This window comes from Gopherus flavomarginatus, chromosome 9 (genome assembly GCF_025201925.1).
Source record: "Gopherus flavomarginatus isolate rGopFla2 chromosome 9, rGopFla2.mat.asm, whole genome shotgun sequence".
Classification (NCBI taxonomy): Eukaryota; Metazoa; Chordata; order Testudines; family Testudinidae; genus Gopherus; species Gopherus flavomarginatus.
The window spans coordinates 31690264-31708709 of record NC_066625.1 but is presented as its reverse complement, the minus strand read 5'-3'; the positions used below and the strand labels follow the sequence as shown (position 1 = coordinate 31708709).

The window sequence follows — 18446 nt, the reverse complement described above, 5'->3', positions numbered from 1 at the left end:
AAAAAAATATCGGTGTTTATCTTTATAAAAAATTGTAAATGGAGGGTCTGCCATCAAGGCATAAAATTCACTAATTCTTTTAGCTGATGTAACTGCTATAATAAAGGCTGTTTTAATGGAAAGATGAAATAAATATCAAGCTGATAAAAGTTCAAATGTTAACACGTGGTTTAAGTCCCATGGAGGAACTGGTGGGTAAAGATTCAACTGACCCTTAAAAATCTTTCGACAATATAACAAGAAAAAATTGATTTTACCATCCACAGGATTATGAAAAGCTGCTATTGCATCTAAATGCATTCTAAATGATGAGATGGATAATCCCTTATTTGTTAGAAAAAACAAGTACTCTAAAATACACTAAATAGGTGCAAATACTAGATCAAAACCCTTATCTGATACCCAAAGTATAAATCTCCATTTTATATCATAACATATTCTAGTAAAACCAGCAAAGAGTCCTGTGGCACCTTATAAACTAAAAGATGTATTAGAGCATGAGCTTTCATGGGTGAATACCCACTTTGTCGGATGCATGTAGTGGAAATTTCCAGGGACAGGTATATATATGCAAGCAAGAATCAGGCTAGAGATCACGAGTTAGTTCAATCATGGAGGATGAGGCCCTCTTCTAGCAGTTGAGGTGTGAAAACCAAGGGAGGAGAAACTGCTTTTGTAGTTGGCTAGCCATTCACAGTCTTTGTTTAATCCTGAGCTGATGGTGTCAAATTTGCAGATGAACTGAAGCTCAACAGTTTCTCTTTGAAGTCTGGTCCTGAAGTTTTTTTGCTGCAGGATGGCTACCTTTAAATCTGCTATTGTGTGTCTGGGGAGATTGAAATGTTCTCCTACAGGTTTTTCTATATTGCCATTCCTAATATCTGATTTGTGTCCATTTATCCTTTTCCGTAGGGACTGTCCAGTTTGGCCGATCATACTGGACAATGATCCCTCACTTTCACAGACCTTGGGTGGTAGGCCAGTCCTCGCCCACAGACAACCTGCCAGTCTGAAGCATATTCTCACCAGTAACTGCACACTGCACCATAGTAACTCTAACTCAGGAACCAATCCATGCAACAAACCTCAATGCCAACTCTGCCAACATATTTACACCAGCGACACCATCACAGGACCTAACCAGATCAGCCACACCATCACCGGTTCATTCATCTGCACGTCCACCAATGTAATATATTCTGCCATATGCCAGCAATGCCCCTCTGCTATGTACATCGGCCAAACTGGACAATTCAGGAGTCAAAATATGCCAGTAGTGGCGCTGGAACACTTTTTAAAGTCAGAACAGCTAACAAAACATAAAGCAGTGGTCCCCAACGGGGCTGCCCAGGGTGGGGGGCAAGTGGGGCAATTTGCCCCAAGCCCCGGGCTCAGCAGGGGCCCCCACGAGAACAGCCAAGGCTCCCTCCCCTGCCTGACCCTGCCTTCTCCCCTCTCGCGGAGCCTCAGCGCACCCAGGAATGTCCCTGAATAGTGGTGCAATGTGGCTCTGGCGGGGCCCCTGATCTCCGCCCCACTCAGAGCCGCATGGTAAGGGGGCGGGGCTGTGAGCTTCAGGCCGAGTGGAGAGAGCTCAGGCCCCACTGAAGCTCACAGCCCCACCCCCTTACCACGTGGCTCTGAGCGGGGAGGAGCTCAGGCCCCGCCGGAGGCATGGGGCTGCTGCGCTGTTCAGGGACGCTTCTGGATGCGCTGAGGCTCTGGGAGAGGGGCAGAGGTGGGGGTAAGAGGCCAGGGCCGGGGGTGGGGTTGGATAAGGGGCAGGGAGTGGAGGGGGCAGAGGTTGGGGAGGCGGTCAGGAGACAGGGAGTTGGGGGGTTGGATTGTGGGCATTCTGGAGGTTTGTCAGGACTCAGTGGATGGGGTCGGGGCAGTCAGGGGATAGGGAGCAGGGGTGGGGTCCCGGGGTGGTGGTTGGGGGGATCTCTGGGGGACAGTGAGGGGACAAGGAGCAGGATGGGTCAGGGATTCTGAGGGGGGCGGGAAGTCGGGGGGCAGGAAGTGGGTGGGGTTCGGATAGAGGGCAGAGCCAGGCTGTTTGAGAGGCACAGTCTTCCCTACCCTAAAGCTCATTCAGCAGTTTGAGGCTTGCAGAAGAGCCAAACTGTTAGCTTTTCCATTAGGGCTACCATCCCTTTCACTTCTCAAATGCCAAATTATAGTCTATATTTAATTTCAGTGCCATAGGGAGATTCATGTCAGGGGAAGGTAGCTTCATTTAAACTAGCCACTGGGGGAGGGATCACATGAGAAGAGCAATATCCAACACCACCTACCTCCTTCCCAACCCTACCAAGGGAGACCTCCCTCCCCTGCATTCCCTGAGGCTTCAGAAGGGTTAATTCAGTGGTTCTCAAACTTTTGTACTAGTGATCCCTTTCACATAGCAAACCTCTGAGTGCAAACACTCTCCCCCCCTTATAAATTGAAAACAGTTTTTTATATATTTAACACTATTATAAATGCTGGAGGCAAAGCGGGGTTTGAGGTGGAGGCTGACAGCTCACAACCCCCAGTAATAACCTCATGACCCCCCTGAGAGGTCCTGACCCCCAGTTTGAGAACCTCTGGGTTAATTTAATTTTAGCACCCTGTGTCCATTCACATGCATTTTGAGCATTTCAGTTTTCACAACATAGGCTCATCCTAGATTTTGGACAAGCTCAAATGTTCAGTTTGTGAAGTATATACATAAGCTATACTAAAGACAAACCCACAGTAACCGTCTCCAGTTTGTGATGAACCCCATGAAGCCAGTGTCTAGGAAGCAGATAAATGCTTGGAGATTAAGTCCATTAATGACTATTAGCCAGGATGGATAAGGAATGGTGTCTCTAGCCTCTGTCTGTCAGAGAGTGGAGATGGATGGCAGGAAAGAGCTCACTTGATCATTACCTGTTAGGTTCACTCCCTCTGGGGCACTTGGCACTGGCCATTGGTGGTAGACAGGATACTGAGCTGGATGGACCTTTGTTTTGACCCAGTATGACTGTTCTTATGTTCTAAGCTAAATGAACGCAAAGTTATGGAGACAGATATGAGTCAAGGAAGCCAGCAGAGTATCAGAAACCTGGAATAATCTCTGACTGGATAGGCTCAGGCATTTGGTCACAAGCTGAGGTGGTTCAAAAGTTTTGGATTTTTTTTAAGCAGAATTTTTTTATTGTTTTTTTAAGCAATCAAACACAGCAAACAGCAAATATTTGGTCACACACTTCTGAAACCCCAAACCATATTCAGGTTTTGGCAGACTAATTTCAGCTTTTCAATTAAAAAAAAAAACAACAAATTTTGAAGGAAAGCAGATATTGTCCATGATTTTTTTTCTGCTTTTTAAAAACCCCTAGTTTTCGATCCAAAAGAAGTTTTGACGGAAAATATTTGTCCAACCCTTTTAATGAGCTTTAGTGCCTTTTAGTACTAGCTGATGCTGAGAACCAGTGATACCTTGTAAAGAAGTTTTCTCAAAACTGGGTTTGTGCCAAGATGCGGAAGGTTTATTTTTCCCAGGGCCGCCTGTGCGGGGGAAGCAAGTGGGGCAATTTGCCCCAGGCCCTGCAGGGCCCCCCACGAGAATATAGTATTGAATAGTATTGCAATTTTTTTTATGGAAGGGGCCCCCGAATTTGCTTTGCCCCAGGCCCCCTGAATCCTCTGGGCGGCCCTGGTCCCCAAACTTTTTACCTCGCCCCCCCTTACTCCTGTCCATACCCCCGTAGACCGGGTTCCAGGAGTAGGGCCGTGGTTCCGGGAGTAGACAGAGGTAAGGGGGCTGAGGCTGGGGCCACAGCTGGAGGCAGGCTGCAGCACCCCCACTTCCTGCGCCTATGGGTGCCACTGCATCTTCAGTCCTTCATACATCATCAACAACAGAAAAGGGGTGAGGAACACCTTTTTCAATTTTTCCTCATTTCTTTGACCACATTTATTTGTCTGGACACAAGTACATTTTCTGTGAGGTGGTAAAGGTGGCTGGCACATGTTTGCAAGAGAGAATCCAATTCAGGCTAATCCCTGAGCTATATAATACAGCTCTATATTTGGTAGACCTAAACCTTTATTTGTTTTATATGCCTAAATTCCATTCATTTAATTCTGGGATGTATTTTATCCTATATAAATCCTTTAATCAGATTTTGTATCATTTTAAGAAATCGAGACCCACTTGTAATGAAGCAAACAGAATATATAGTTTAACCAAGGGGCTGTGACCATACAAAATAAATGACGTCCCTACACTGAGAACAAAATATTGGACCAGTTCACAATATGGTCATGTAAAGCTTGTATCATTGGATTATATTGTATTTTACCATAGCCGTAAATCTTTGTTTTGATGATGCATAAATTAAATGGGAAAATAATGTTAATGGAGCATTGTTGAGAAATTAAGCACCAAAAAGGCAGGAAATGTGAACATTGTGGTTCCTTCAGTAATACTAAGTTGACCACATTCCATATCCTGGGTGTTTTATGTTATAACATTTAATAACATAAAAAGTAATCTATCATTGCTGTTGGGGATAGAAATTGGGAAACCGAGTCACAAGTCCACCCAATTTAGACTTAATCAATTGTCACCTTTAATTCTCTCTGAAATTGTATAGATACCATCACTTACAGTATGTTTCACAGGGTCGACTCACTGTAGGAGCTGCCTCTTCCTGGTGGCTCTGGGGATTAGCTCTTGCCAGCCGCTGCTCTCCTCTGGTGGTGTCTCTACCCGTCGTCTGTTTCACTCTGCTGCTCCTTTCACTCCTAGAGCTGCAGCTTCCTGTTTGTGGCTTGGCCCTCTGGCCAGCTTACTAAGGTCCTGCCCTTCTGAGGTATTCAAAGTCCTTCTGGACCAGCTGTCCAGCTGGCATCTCCTGCGCTCTGTGCCACTTCCCAGTTTCTTGTGGTGGAAACACTCAGGGATCTGCGGTCTACAAGATTAAACCTTAAATGGAGCCTGGGCATATAAAGACAGTATGTAGAAACCTCTTACTACCTGTGGGGGAATTAGTAGGCGCTCTTATGAAATGAACCATGACATGGGACTGGGTGGCACTTAAGCAGGGAGTAGGAATGCCAAATCCCAGTGGAGAGGGGGGGTAGGTGCTTCTACCTGATGGTGTGGACCCTACCTAAAGAGTCCTAGACACCACTTGACCTTCCCTTCTCCAGTGTTTAAAGACAGAGCTAATTCGTCTCTGCTGAGAGACATCATTTCTGTTCAGTGATTTACCAGGGCTGAATCACAGATAAGAAGGTCTATGTCTTAGACCTGGTAGAGGTACAGTGGTGAAGTGAAAGACAATGCAGAGGCTGTACTGGCAATGAGCTTCCCTGTTACCCAGAGAAATCACTAAAAGCTGAAATAACTGAAGACCTGGCTTAAGCAGTGGAACCTCAGAACATGGCATCGCAGAAGTGGCAATGAGCGTCCAACAGCAGCAGCGCACGACCAGCAGTAGCAGGGAAAAACAGCAGAGGCAGAAGTAGTGGCAAAGAGCCAGTTGCAGAGGAGCACAGTGACCACAGAGACATTGCTCGATGCTCCCCACATCCTCCACGTGTGGGAGGTGAACCCTGTGAACACACCTCTGAACTCTGGGTCTTCGATAACCAAGGACAGCTACCTGTGAGTGGGTTGCAGCGGAGGGAGAGAGGAGTGATGTGTTCAAGACACATTTGTTGGCCTGACTTTCCCACCACAAGGTGGGAAGCTGGGGCAAAGGACACTGCCCAAAGCACTGTTGGGTTAGGTTGCCCATGGTCACATACTGTTGAATGTGGTTGTGGTGTTTTCCCAAACTAATGCTTGGTTTCCTTACCCTTTAAATAAAAGTTATTTTGTTATAGGGAAGTATTGCCTCTTAGAGGTGCCATGGGGTGGTGTTAAGTTTTCCCAGACTACTGGGTGGACGCTTGAGCCAGTTCTGTTCTGTATTGTTAAAAGGGACCCCTGGATATTGAACCTGGACCTTATTGCTGCCAGCTACCCCGGCAGAAGAGTTACACTGATGATCATTAAAAGAGAAAGAACAATAATGGTCTGTCTCTGAGTAGATTATCAGTATAACTGCACACTCTCCAACCTTCATCCCCACTTCTTCACGGTCTCAGTTATGGATTCTGATTAAGTGGACAGGAGCTTTGATGGAGTCAGTGTTGTGGCTCTCTATGTAACCTTACAACCAATATTCAGGGCCATAAAGAAGCATGTGCCCAGCATTCCTGCCAACGTTTGTGATTTTGTGAAGAGTTTCATTCTATTTGGTTTTTTTTCTCAAAGCTCCAGCTCCTAGACTCATAGGATTATGTGAGTACAGTAACTCCTCACTTACAGTTGTCCTGGTTAACGTTGTTTCGTTCTTACGTTGCTGATCAATTAGAGAACATGCTCGTTTAAAGTTGCGCAATGCTCCCTTGTAATGTTGTTTGGCAGCCGCCTGCTTTGTCCTCTGCTTGCAGGAAGACCAGCCCGTTGGAGCTAACTGGAGGGGGCTTGGAACTAGGATGGACTAAAAGCATCCCCCGCATCAGCTCCCCGCTCCTCTAAGTTCCCTGTGCAGCAGCCACCCAGCAGGCTATCAATTGCCGGCAGTTCAGCTGTCCCTCTCCCCACTTCCATGTGCTGCTCTTGCCCTCTGCTCCTGGGAGCCTCCTACTTGCTGTGCAGGGGGCGAGAAGAGGGAGGCTAATGTCAGGGTGTCTCCCTGTCCCCCCGCTTACCTCATCTCTATAGAGTGGGGAATGGGGTACACAACAGGGCTCAGGATGGAGGGAGCTTGCTGGCAGCAGCTGCTGTCTCAACTTGCTAATCTTCTTAAAAAGGCAGTGTACTTAGAGTGGGATCAGCATGCTAAAAGGGGCAATGCACATATCTCTCTCTCTCCCACACATGGTGTGTGTGTGTCTGTCTCTGTCTGCCATGCTGTCTCCTCTTCCTCCATTTGTGCTGCCTTGTAGAGTGTGAGGCTACATTAACAACAATGTGTTTACCTTTAAGGGCTCAGCTGATTGCTAGTTCATCATTTAGCAGTAAGGCATTCCCTGGGAAATATCCCACCTTCTGACTTCACCACTTCAACCAAGCTTCACAATCATCATTGCTGTGTATAGTACTAAACTGTTTTGTGTGTGTGTGTGTGTGTGTGTGTGTGTGTGTGTGTGTGTGTGTGTGTGTGTGTGTGTGTGTGTGTGTGTGTGTGTGTGTGTGTGTGTAGAGTCTTTTGTCTGGTGAAAAAAAATTCCCTGGAACCTAACCCCCACCCCCATTTACATTAAATCATATGGGGAAATTGGATTCGCTTAACATCGTTTCACTTAAAATCACATTTTTCGAGAACATAACTACAACGTTAAGCAAGGAGTTACTGTAGGTCAACTTTCATTTTCTGTAAAATGTAAGACTTCATAGTTGTAGAGAAAATCTTACAGATATGACCCTTAAAGACTCAAAAACCTAAGGCAAATAAACAGAACCTGATATTTTATTATTTTTAAAAAAATCTGATTTTGGAGACAGAACTCATGATTTTTGAACATTTGGAGTTGGAAAAACTGACATAGCTGCAGTGACCAGTGCTTTCTGGAAGAGTCTGACCTCTAAATCTAGCTCTGCTAGTGTTCTCACAAGCATAGTGACTAGTAAGTAACCTTGTCATCCATTATTCTGTGGGGCTTTTTGTGGGTAACCTTAACTTTGAATTTCAAGGATTTCAAGTTCCTTTTTTTATTTAAATAAAAAACTTTATTATTTTTTTTCTCTGAAGTTATTAATATTTACAATCTTAACTTCAGCTTAATGGAGTTTTTGGCTGGGAGCTTCATTTATTATTAATTGTATAGTGCTATACTTGTCTGGTGCTTTACAGGTATGTCAGAAAGCTGGTCTCTGACCAGAGCGACTTACAGTGTGCATAGAAATGAGACACACAAAGGAAAGAGGAGGGAAACAATAGGAGACCCTCTTCTCCTTTAATATTATTACTTGTATTACAATAGTTCCTAGAGACCCAGCCATCATTAGGATCCCATTGTACTAGTCACTGCAGAAATACATAGTGAGAGACAGCACCTGTCTTGCAGAGCTTACAATCTGAGTAGACAAGACAGACAAAGGGTGGGAGGAAAAACAGAGGGGAAGTGACTTCCCCGGGTCGCACAAGAAATTGTTGGCAGTCCTGGAAATAGACCTCAGGTCTTCCAATTCCTGGTCCAATTCCTGCTCCACTAGAACACACAACCCCCATTATCCCTTGCCTGAGAATTGTATTCCCTCGCATCAGATTGTGTGTGCTCTACCACTGTACTGGCTATAGGCCTAAACTTGCATTCACGTGCAGAAAAAAACTCCCCCCAGGACTCTGTAACCAAGAATATATGGCAGAATGCAGGTAAAACAGAGCAGGAGACATATAATTCCCCCCAAGGAGTGCAGTCACAAATTTAATTAACATGTTTTTTTAAGTGAGCATCATCAGCATGGAAACATGTTCTCTGGAATGGTGGACAAAGCATGAAGGGGCATACAAATTTTTAGATTATCTGGCACGTTAATTCCTTGCAATGCTGGCTACAAAAGTGCCATGTAAATACCTATTCTCACTTTCAGGTGACATTGTAAATAAGAAGCAGGCAGCATTATTTCCTGTCAATGTAAACAGACTTGTTTGTCTTAGCAATTGGCTGAACAAGAAGTAGGACTGAGTGGACTTGTAGGCTCTAAAGTTTTACATTGTTTTGGTTTTTTTGAGTGCAATTATGTAACAAAAAAAAATCTACATTTGTAAGTTTCATTTTTATGAAAAAGATATTGCATTATGATACTTGTATGAAGTGAACTGAAAAACACTTTATCATTTTTACAGAGCAAATATTTGTAATAAAAATAATATAAAGTGAGCACTGTACGCTTTGTATTTTGTGTTGTAATTGAAATCAATGTATTTGAAAATGTAGAAAAGCGTCCAAAATATTTAATAAATTGCAATTGGTATTCTATTGTTTATCAGTGTGATTAATCGCAATTAATTTTTTAAATCGTGATTAATATTTTTGAGTTAATTGCATGAATTAACTGCGATGGACAGCCCTAATCTGTACCTTTGTACAAAGCTGCACCAGTATACTTGCACATCTGTGTCACTACAGTCTCTTGTATACTACAATCAAAAGCCTCCCATGATTTCAGAGGCCTTTGGACCAAGCTCTTTCACTTAAAATTTTCACGATGATCCTGTAATTGGCTTGTATTTCCATAACAGTGCTCAGCTTATGATGCTCAGGCAGCCTTAAAATTTGTGTTCCTTCCTTTGTTGGTTTGTGTCTCAACATTAACCTTTACTGACATAATTATTTTAACACTAAGATGGGAAAGGGAGTCAGAGATTTTAACATTGGGTGTGATGAGAGAAGCAATGTAATAGCAGCATTAGAACAGAATGCTACAGCAAGAGAGCCCAACATAACCAACACAATGGTCTACGTTTGATAGTCTACATTGTGGGAATTAGTTTCTCGTCATGTCTACATATATAAAGACTTTTCTTGGATTTTATTTTCAGATGAAGTCCTTTGTGTCAATGACCTAAAAAACTTCAGAGCTAGGTGGCATAGTGAACAAGAACACACTCTGCAGGAGTCATGGAACTCCCTTCTAAAGTTCAATTATTCTCACCGTGGGCGAATCTCCAACATGGATTTTCAAGGGGATATCTTTGATGAGTTTCTCCATCAGCAGAAAATCAGCCGCCATGGAGAACATCAGCTTGTGAGGAAAGAAGGAACACAAGTGCTACCAAAAAGACAAGAAGAAAATTACATGGAGACAGATGATGGAAATGAGTTTAAAATCCCTGTTTTGCCATATGGACAGCACTTAATAATAGACATTAAATCAACATGGGGAGACAGACACTATGTTGGTCTTAATGGAATTGAAATTTTTAGTTCCAAAGGAGAGCCTGTTCAGATTTCAAAGATAAAAGCTGAGCCACCTGATATAAATATTTTACCAGCCTATGGCAAAGATCCAAGAGTAATAACCAATCTAACTGATGGGGTAAATCGGACACAGGATGACATGCACCTTTGGCTAGCACCCTTTACTCCTGGGAAGCCTCACCGTATCTATATTGACTTTGTGAATCCCTGTCAAGTAGCTATGATTAGGATTTGGAATTATAATAAATCCCGAATACACTCCTTCCGAGGTGTGAAGGATATTACAATGCTATTAGATGAGCAATGCATCTTTAAAGGAGAAATTGCAAAGGCTTCAGGAACATTGTCTGGAGGTATAGTATGATCCCTCATTTTCTTTGTGAAAACGACACCTGGCTACACTGCTGTTTTTAGCATGCTAGCTGGAGTTAGCATGGGTAACTCTGCATGAGCTGGGAATCAAACTTCCCAACTCAAATGTAGATGTATTCTCTGTAAAGAGATTTTTTTATATTTATAGCTCCTAGAGTCCCCAGCCAGGACAGGGAACAGACATAAAAAACAAAAGATTGTCTCATCCCCAGACAGCTTACAGTCTTGGGCTTTATTTGTATTGTCCTTGTTTTTATGAGTATGAGATCTTTTTTTACAGATTTATATTTTAGGTGTGTTTAAAAATCATCTAGAATCTCTGGACTCACTTACACTACAATAAAAAATTGTGTTTTAACATGTTAACTACAGTAGAACCTCAAAGATACAAACACCAGAGTTACAGACTTACCGGTCAACCGGAGACCATGTGGAACCGGAATTAATCAATCAGGCAACAACGGAAACAAAAAAACACAAATACTGTACTGCCTTGGGGATTTAGCCCTGGAGCTCAGGGCTTCAGCCATGGGGGGTTGGGACTGCAGCCACAAGCAGGGGATCAGGGCTCCAGGTGGGGGAGAGCTTGGGGCTTCAGCCTCATGGGTGCATCAGAGCTCAGGACTTTGGCTACAAGGAGAGGACCGGTTTCAGCTCCAGCACTCCCCCAGTAGCTAAACCCCCGAGTCCCAGTGGGCCCCCCGGCTGAAATGGGTAGGAGAGTAGTGGGGAGCCCCAAGCCCCGATGCCTGCAGCGGGGCTGAAACCAGGATCAGAACTGTGGGGCTTCTGCCCCAAACCCCAGCATTCCCCCCTCTCATGTCTAAAGCCTTGAGCCCCGTTGCTCCCATGGGGCAGAAGCCCTGAGGCCCCTGCCCGGAGCCCTGGCACCCCAAAGGTCAGAAGCCCTGACCGCCCCAACCCTGCAGCTGCAGCCCCAACCCCTTGTGGCTAAAGTCCATAATGTCTTGTTCAAAGTTATGGAACATTTCAGAGTTACAAACAACCTCCATTCCCGAGGTGTCCGTAACTCTGAGGTTCTACTGTAACATGACTCTAAACTGTAGCATAGACAAGGAATAAATTGTCCCTTGTCTATCTTACAATTTACAATCATATTAGTTAATCATATTACTCAACACGTTAAAACATAGTTCCATATTGTAGTGTACTGAAGCCCTTGGTTTGCGGTGCTTTCACGTTGTGTTTTTAATTCCTAATGTCTTATTGTGCTTTTCAGCTCCAGAGCACTTTGGGGATACTATATTGTTCACTACTGATGATGATATTCTAGAGGCCATATTCTGCTATGATGAGACTTATGATGGAGAAATTGAAAATGTGTGCTCACTGAGATATGAGGAAGAGCTAAAGAGACCAAGAACTGCTGATGGGGAGGGAGATGAGAGACCTTTTACACAAGCAGGCTTAAGAACAGATGATAAGCAGGTAGGACACATATTAATGAGGATTTCTAAGGAAACTATCTTCTATTTCCATTGAATAGTTCCAGTGGCAATAACTGATATCAGAGACTGAAGCTGGGACTGATATGGCTGTCAGTCTGTTCTGAGGATTTTATCACCAATCATATTACTGGGAGAAATTTGTTTTCAAAATGAATATTGTATTCCAATTTTTGTCTTTTCTGATTTATTCATGAGCATTTAATGAAGGCTATAGTGACATTATACACAAACTTCCTCTTTAATTATGTGGAAAGAGATAAGACACTATTTCTTTTGGTTTAGACCCAGCTGCATATGTATACTGCTTTGAAGTTTATCTGTGTTTTTAATCCACAACTTGTACTTTTCTGAGTGTCAGGGCTGCAGGTCTCAAACGCCAGTCCACAGAGCTCTTAGGCACCAGTATGTTCCAACCCGCCACCCAGTGACCTGTTTTAAAGTGATCAGAACTAAAAGTTCACCTCTGACAGAGGACTCAAGTCCTGGGCTCTGATGGGTGGAACTCCAGGAATCCTGTTTGGTTCACTGCTTCTATTTGAACCAAGCAGAGGAACAGGAATTCATCTCTGCAAATGGGTTTCCCTGCTTTGGATGGCATCCCCTGCATTACCTGCTCCTACTGCCTAATCTGGTCTCCACTTGACCCTGCTGACATCTGACTCTCTTTTTGCCCTCTGGCCTATCTCAGACTCTGATCACCTGGTATCCGGACCTGGCTTCCAACTCCTGTTCTGACTGATAGGCCTGAACCATTCACATCCCACTTGTGACACTGGGCTTAAGTCAGCTATAAAAGTAAACCCTGAACTAAAACTTATTCAAAAGTTCTTTGTGAAAATTTTCTCTACAGATCCAAATTGTGGCAGCTAGGCAACTTACCTTATGAGCCAGGGAACTAAGCAGAGCAATATAATCTGTCAGGGAGCACTTGCTCATCTGTCATGGTATAAAAGACTCTCTTGTGACTTTCATCCCCTTAAAGTTCAGTAAGTCATGGAACATTGGGGAAACTCCAAAGGACTGGAAGAAAATTAATGTTGTGCCAATATTAAAAAGGATAAACAGGTGACCCAAGTAATTGTGGGCCTGTCAGCTTGACACTTAGAGAAAACAATGGAATGGCTGATACAGGACTAGATTAATAAAGAATTAGAGGAGGGTAATATAGTTAATGCTAATCCTCATGTGTTAATAGAAAATAGATCTTGTAAAACTAATTTCATATCTTTTTTATGAGATTACAAGTTTGGTTGATAAAGGTAATAGTGTAGATGTAATATACTTATGTACAGCATTGGCTTTGGTAACACACAATATTTTGATTGAAAAACTATAAAGATATAAAATCAACACAGTAAATAGACTGAAAACTGGCTAACAGATAGGTCTCAGAATGCACTAGGGGAATCATCATCTAGCGCGCGTTTCTAGTTGGTCCTCTGGGGATTGGTTCTTGGCCCTATGGTATTTAATATTTTTATCAATGATATGGAAGAAAACATAAAATCATAACTGATAAAGTTTGTAGATGACACAAAGTTTGGATGGGTGGTAAGTAATGAAGAAAACAGTTCACTGATACAGACTGATCTGGATCGCTTGGTTATCTGGGCGTAAGCAAACAATGTGAATGTTAATACAGCCAAATATGTAAGATCATACATCTAGGAACAAAGAATGCAGACCATACTTATATGATGCGGGAAGCAGTGATTCTGAAAAAGACTTGGAGGTCATAGTAGATAAATAGCTGAACATGAGCTCTTGATGCGATACTAGGGCCAAAACAGCTAATGTGATCCTTTAATGTATAAACAAGGAAATATTACGTAGGAGAAGAGAAGTTGTATTACCTCTGTATTTGACACTGGTGTGACTGCTAGTGGAATATTGTGTCCAGTTCTGGTGTCCACAATCCAAGAAGGATGTTAACAACTTGGAGAGAGTTCAGAGAAGAACCACATGAATGATTAAAGTATCATAGAAATGTAGGACTGGAAGAGACCTCAAGAAGTCATCAAGTCCAGCCCCTGTACTGAGGTAGGACAAAGTAAACCTAGACCGTCCTTGAAAGATGTTTGTTCAACCTGTGCTTAAAAACGTCCAATGATGGGGATTCCACAACCTCCCTTGGAAGCCTATTCCAGCATTTAACTACCCTTATAGTTAGAAAGTTTTTCCTAGATCTAACCTAAATCTCCCTTCTCCCGAGTAAGCCCATGACTTCTTGTCCTAGTTTCAGTGGATGTGGAGAACAGTTGATCGCTGTCCTCATTATAACAGCCCTTGACATATTTGAGAACTGTTATCAGGTCCCCTCTCAGCCTTCTTTTCTCAAGACTAAACATGCCCAGTTTTCTAACCTTTCCTCATATGTCCAGCTTTCTAAACCTTTTATAATTGTTGTGGCTATTCTCTGGACTTTCTGCCATTTATCTTTCCTAAAGTATGGTGCCCAGAGTTGGACACAGTACTCCAGCTGAGGCCTCACCATCACCAAGGAGAATGGAACAATTACCTCCTGTGTCTTACATAAAACACTCTTGTTAATACATCCCAGATTAGCCTTTTTCACTGCTGCATAACATTGTTCACTAATGTTCAGTTTGTGATCCATTATAATCCCCTGATCCTTTTCAGTAGTGCTACCACCTAGCCAGTTATTCACCATTTTGAAGTTGTGCCTTTGATTTTTCCTTCCTAAGTGTAGTAATTTGCATTTGTTTTTACTGAATATCATCTTGTTCATTTCAGACCAATTCTCTCATTTCTCAAGATCATTTTTAATTTTAATCCTGTCCTCCAAAGTCCTTGCAACTCCCCACCAGTCCGATGTCATCCCCAAATTTTATAAGCACTACTCTCCACTCCAGTATAATAGACTCATAGATTCCAGGGCCAGAAGGGACCATTGTGATCATCTGTTCTGACCTCCTGCATAACATAGGCCAGATAACTGCCGCACAATAATGCCTAGAGCAGATCTTTTAGAAAAACATTCAGTTCTGCTTTAAAAATTGTCAGGGATGGAGAATCCACCGTGACCCTTGATAAGTTGTTCCAATGGTTAATTACTCTCACTGTTAAAATTTTAAGCCTTATTTCCAGTCTGAATTTGTCTAGCTTCAACTTCCAGCCCCTGGAGTGTATTATACCTTCGTCTGCAAGACTGAAGAGCCCGTTATTAAATATTTGTTCCCCAGGTAGGTATTTATAGACAGTAGTCAAGTCAACCCTTAACCTTCTCTTTGTTAAACTAAATAGATTGACCTCTTCGAGTCTATCACTATAAGGCAGGTCTTCTAATCCTTTAATAATTCTTGTGGCTCTTCTCTGAATCATCTCCAATTTATCAACATCCTCCTGGACTCATGGGCACCAGAACTGGACACAGTGTTCTAGCAGTGATCACACCAATGTCAAATACAGAAGTAAAATAACCTTTCTACTCCTGCTCAAGATTCCCCTGTTTATGCATTCAAGTATTGCATTGGTCCTTTTGGCCACAGCATCCCACTGGGAGTTCCTGTCCAGCTAATTATCCACTAAATCTTTTACACAGTCACTGCTTCTCAGGATAGAGTTCCCCATCCTGTAAGTATGGCCTACATTATTTGTTCCTAGGTGTATACAGCTATATTTAGCCATATTAAAATGCATATTATTTGCTTGCACCCAGTTTACAGAGCAATCTGGATTACTTGGTATCAGTGACCTGTCTTCTTCATTATTTACCACTCTCCCAAATTTTGGGTCATCTGCAAACTTTATCAGTGATGATTTTATGTTTCTTCCAGGTCATTGAGAAAAATACAACTTATTACATATAGTGTGTCCGTGTGCATTTACCATGATATTATTTATCAGCAAATTATGAGTTTTTGAATAATACCTCACAAGACATACATTGTACACACATTATTACAATAGTCTGTAGGGTGTGATCACGGGGTTATATTCTGTCACAATATGGAAACAGTAAATCCACACAGCTAGTATGGAATAGAATTTGTGTATTTGGATTAATGGACTTACATTCTGGCAAATTCATCAGAATGAGACCAAATTGCAGTTCACCAGAATGAGAATCTTTTGTTCATTTATAATACACTAGTGTCATGTGAAATAAGTGCACCATAAGTGATAACATTTCTTTGTAAATTATAGTTTATCCTTTCCTCTATGTATGTTCCATTCTATGCATCTGAAGAAGTGAGCTGTAGCCCGCGAAAGCTTATGCTGAAATAGTTTTGTTAGTCTCTAAGATGCCACAAGTACTCCTGTTCTTTTTGCGGATACAGACTAACACGGCTGCTACTCTGAAACCTTTCCTCTAGGTGTTGTTTTTTTTTTCTTCTATTCTTACAGATTGTCCTTCCCCCTGCCCCAGCCTGTTGTCATGTCTCATTATTTTATCTGTCAAATTAAGATTGTGAGCACTCTAGGTCCAGGGCTTGTCCTTTTTCTTGTGCACATAGTTCTTTGCACATCAATAATACTGTATCAACAATATACTATATACAACATATGAATATCCACCGCATTTCTTGGTTTCCTTTTTAGGTTCAGGAGCAAGTGATGGTGTCAGACCATCTTTCTGAACTTACACCCAAGGTACTCGGGGTATACACTGGACAATGTAAGTACTGTGTTTTGCCATTTTTTCTTGTAATATACAAACTAACATATTACATACCACATTCTTACACCCATAACATCTGCAAACATTATTATGTGAGATTTTTCTCCAGCACAGTTGTGTACAAACTCCTGATGAATGTTGGAATGAAGTAAAGAAGAGTAATTAAGTGTGCATAGGCTGAAGCTTTGTTTGGAATTTAACCCAATTTTCTGTAATACTCAGCAAAATGGCACAAAGGGATTGACCAGTCCCTGAATGAAGGCTGATTTGAATTAGCTCTGCCCCTGTCAGTTTCTGTGTAAACTGGTGGGATGTCTCTGGCCAGGTCTACACTAGGAGTGCTTTAGTGGTATAAGAATACCAGTCTACTGTACCAGCAAAGCACTCCCCTCACCCCCCCCAAGAATGAAATAAGTTATGCTGCTGAAAGTGCTGTTTTGCCAGCTAACTGCATCTGCACCGGGCTTTCAGCTGTGTTATTCAGGGCTCACACCTCATCACACCCTTGACTAACACAGCTATGCTGGCAGAACTCTGTAATATAGACCCAGTCTTAGTAGAAATAGAACAGCAGTAATCGGTAGGAGCAAATCTTTAATGGCAAAGTGTTATAATAAGCAACACAAACAACAAAATACCTCCACAGCTAGGACTGAATCAGTAATACCTTGATAAAGATCCCTGCCTTCGCACAGGCATTCTCCTTCCTTTACCACCCCAGCAGACCTTCTGTAACTCTCCCTGTGAGCACTTGTACAAAGGGAGAGGAAAATGAAACTGGAGTTAACATCTTCAGGGACTGCCCTTGCCCCATCACAATCTTCTTCAGGAGACAAGACTCTTGAGCTGGCCAGTTGAAACTACTATTGATTAGCATCTGTGTAAGCTCTGCAGAGATCGCCATACTTAGGGTATGACTAATGTGCATAGCATGAGCTCAGCGTTGTGTAATTATTAGTAGCAGGTTATATGTAGCTGGACTGCACAGTTTGGCTGCCCTACTGTTTGTTATACAGAGTATCATGAGTATTAGTGTTTCTTCAGATTTGGTGAAAGGCAGCTACTTGTGGGATTTATTATTATTTATGAAATGAGAAATATTTTTACAGTTACTATGGTGGATTTATCCCACCTGATTCACTGGAATTTTGCCTGCTGCATCTAGATATTATTGATACTTGTTTAGTAAACCTATGAGCCTGTGGAATGTGAAAAGCCACCTGTCTGTATGTATACAATACTGCTGCACGCAACTTCGGCAGTCCTGCGGCAGCTATCTCACACTGCTTTGTGGTCAACTGTTACCGACCTGTCTGTGTTCCTCTGTGCCCTCCCCTCCTCTGGTGTCAAGTAGCCAGGATGCCCTCTCTCCCATTTTAAAACTGACACAGGGACAGATTTTGCCAATTTGCTGTTGGATTATATTCTCTCACATTGCTGAAATATTACTCCAGAAACTCCACAACTTGCCTCATACGGCCTGTTAGAACTGTGCCGAGACACTGGACCTCATCACCATCTAAGGAGAAGCCTCAGTGCAGGAAGCTCTTGTGGCCAATCACTGCAATAAAGACCTTTTTGTGGACATTGCTAACTGATGACCACAGCAGGCCACAAGCAGAATGCTGACCAGTGCAGGATAAAAAGCAAACAGCTCAGGAGAACCTCTATTCATACTGGGATGACAGAAAATGGTCCAGGAGTAAATAGGTGTCCTGTCCACTTTTTGAGGATCTGGACAGGATTCTGCGCTATTACACAACCTCCCAAACCAGGGAGGCTCTTCAGAGGAGGACCTTGAGGAGGCCATTGACGAGCTTAGGTTCTCTAGGTTCCCTGAGAGTTAGGTTCTCTTTGGGACTACAGCCTAGAAGATGCCAGCCTAGAAGAAGGAAACTCTGATTGCTGCCACATAATGACTAAGCCCAATTCCCAGCCAGCAAACCTGGCCAGGACTGAAGAGGGAGATCCTGCGGAGAGAACCTCACCATGTAAGTGTCTAGCTTTAC

The 18446-nt window shown here is 42.8% G+C and overlaps 1 protein-coding gene across 4 annotated transcripts in view; it reads left to right on the top strand.

Moving 5' to 3' along the window:
• KATNIP (katanin interacting protein) overlaps positions 1-18446 on the top strand; it is a 181651-nt gene that overhangs the window by 109003 nt on the left and 54202 nt on the right. For all 4 annotated transcript variants that reach the window (XM_050968053.1, XM_050968055.1, XM_050968056.1 and 1 more), the window contains exons 15-17: positions 9576-10307; positions 11567-11775; positions 16359-16434. In XM_050968053.1, the coding sequence (XP_050824010.1) occupies positions 9576-10307; positions 11567-11775; positions 16359-16434 (1017 nt within the window). The remainder of the gene's footprint in view (positions 1-9575; positions 10308-11566; positions 11776-16358; positions 16435-18446) is intronic.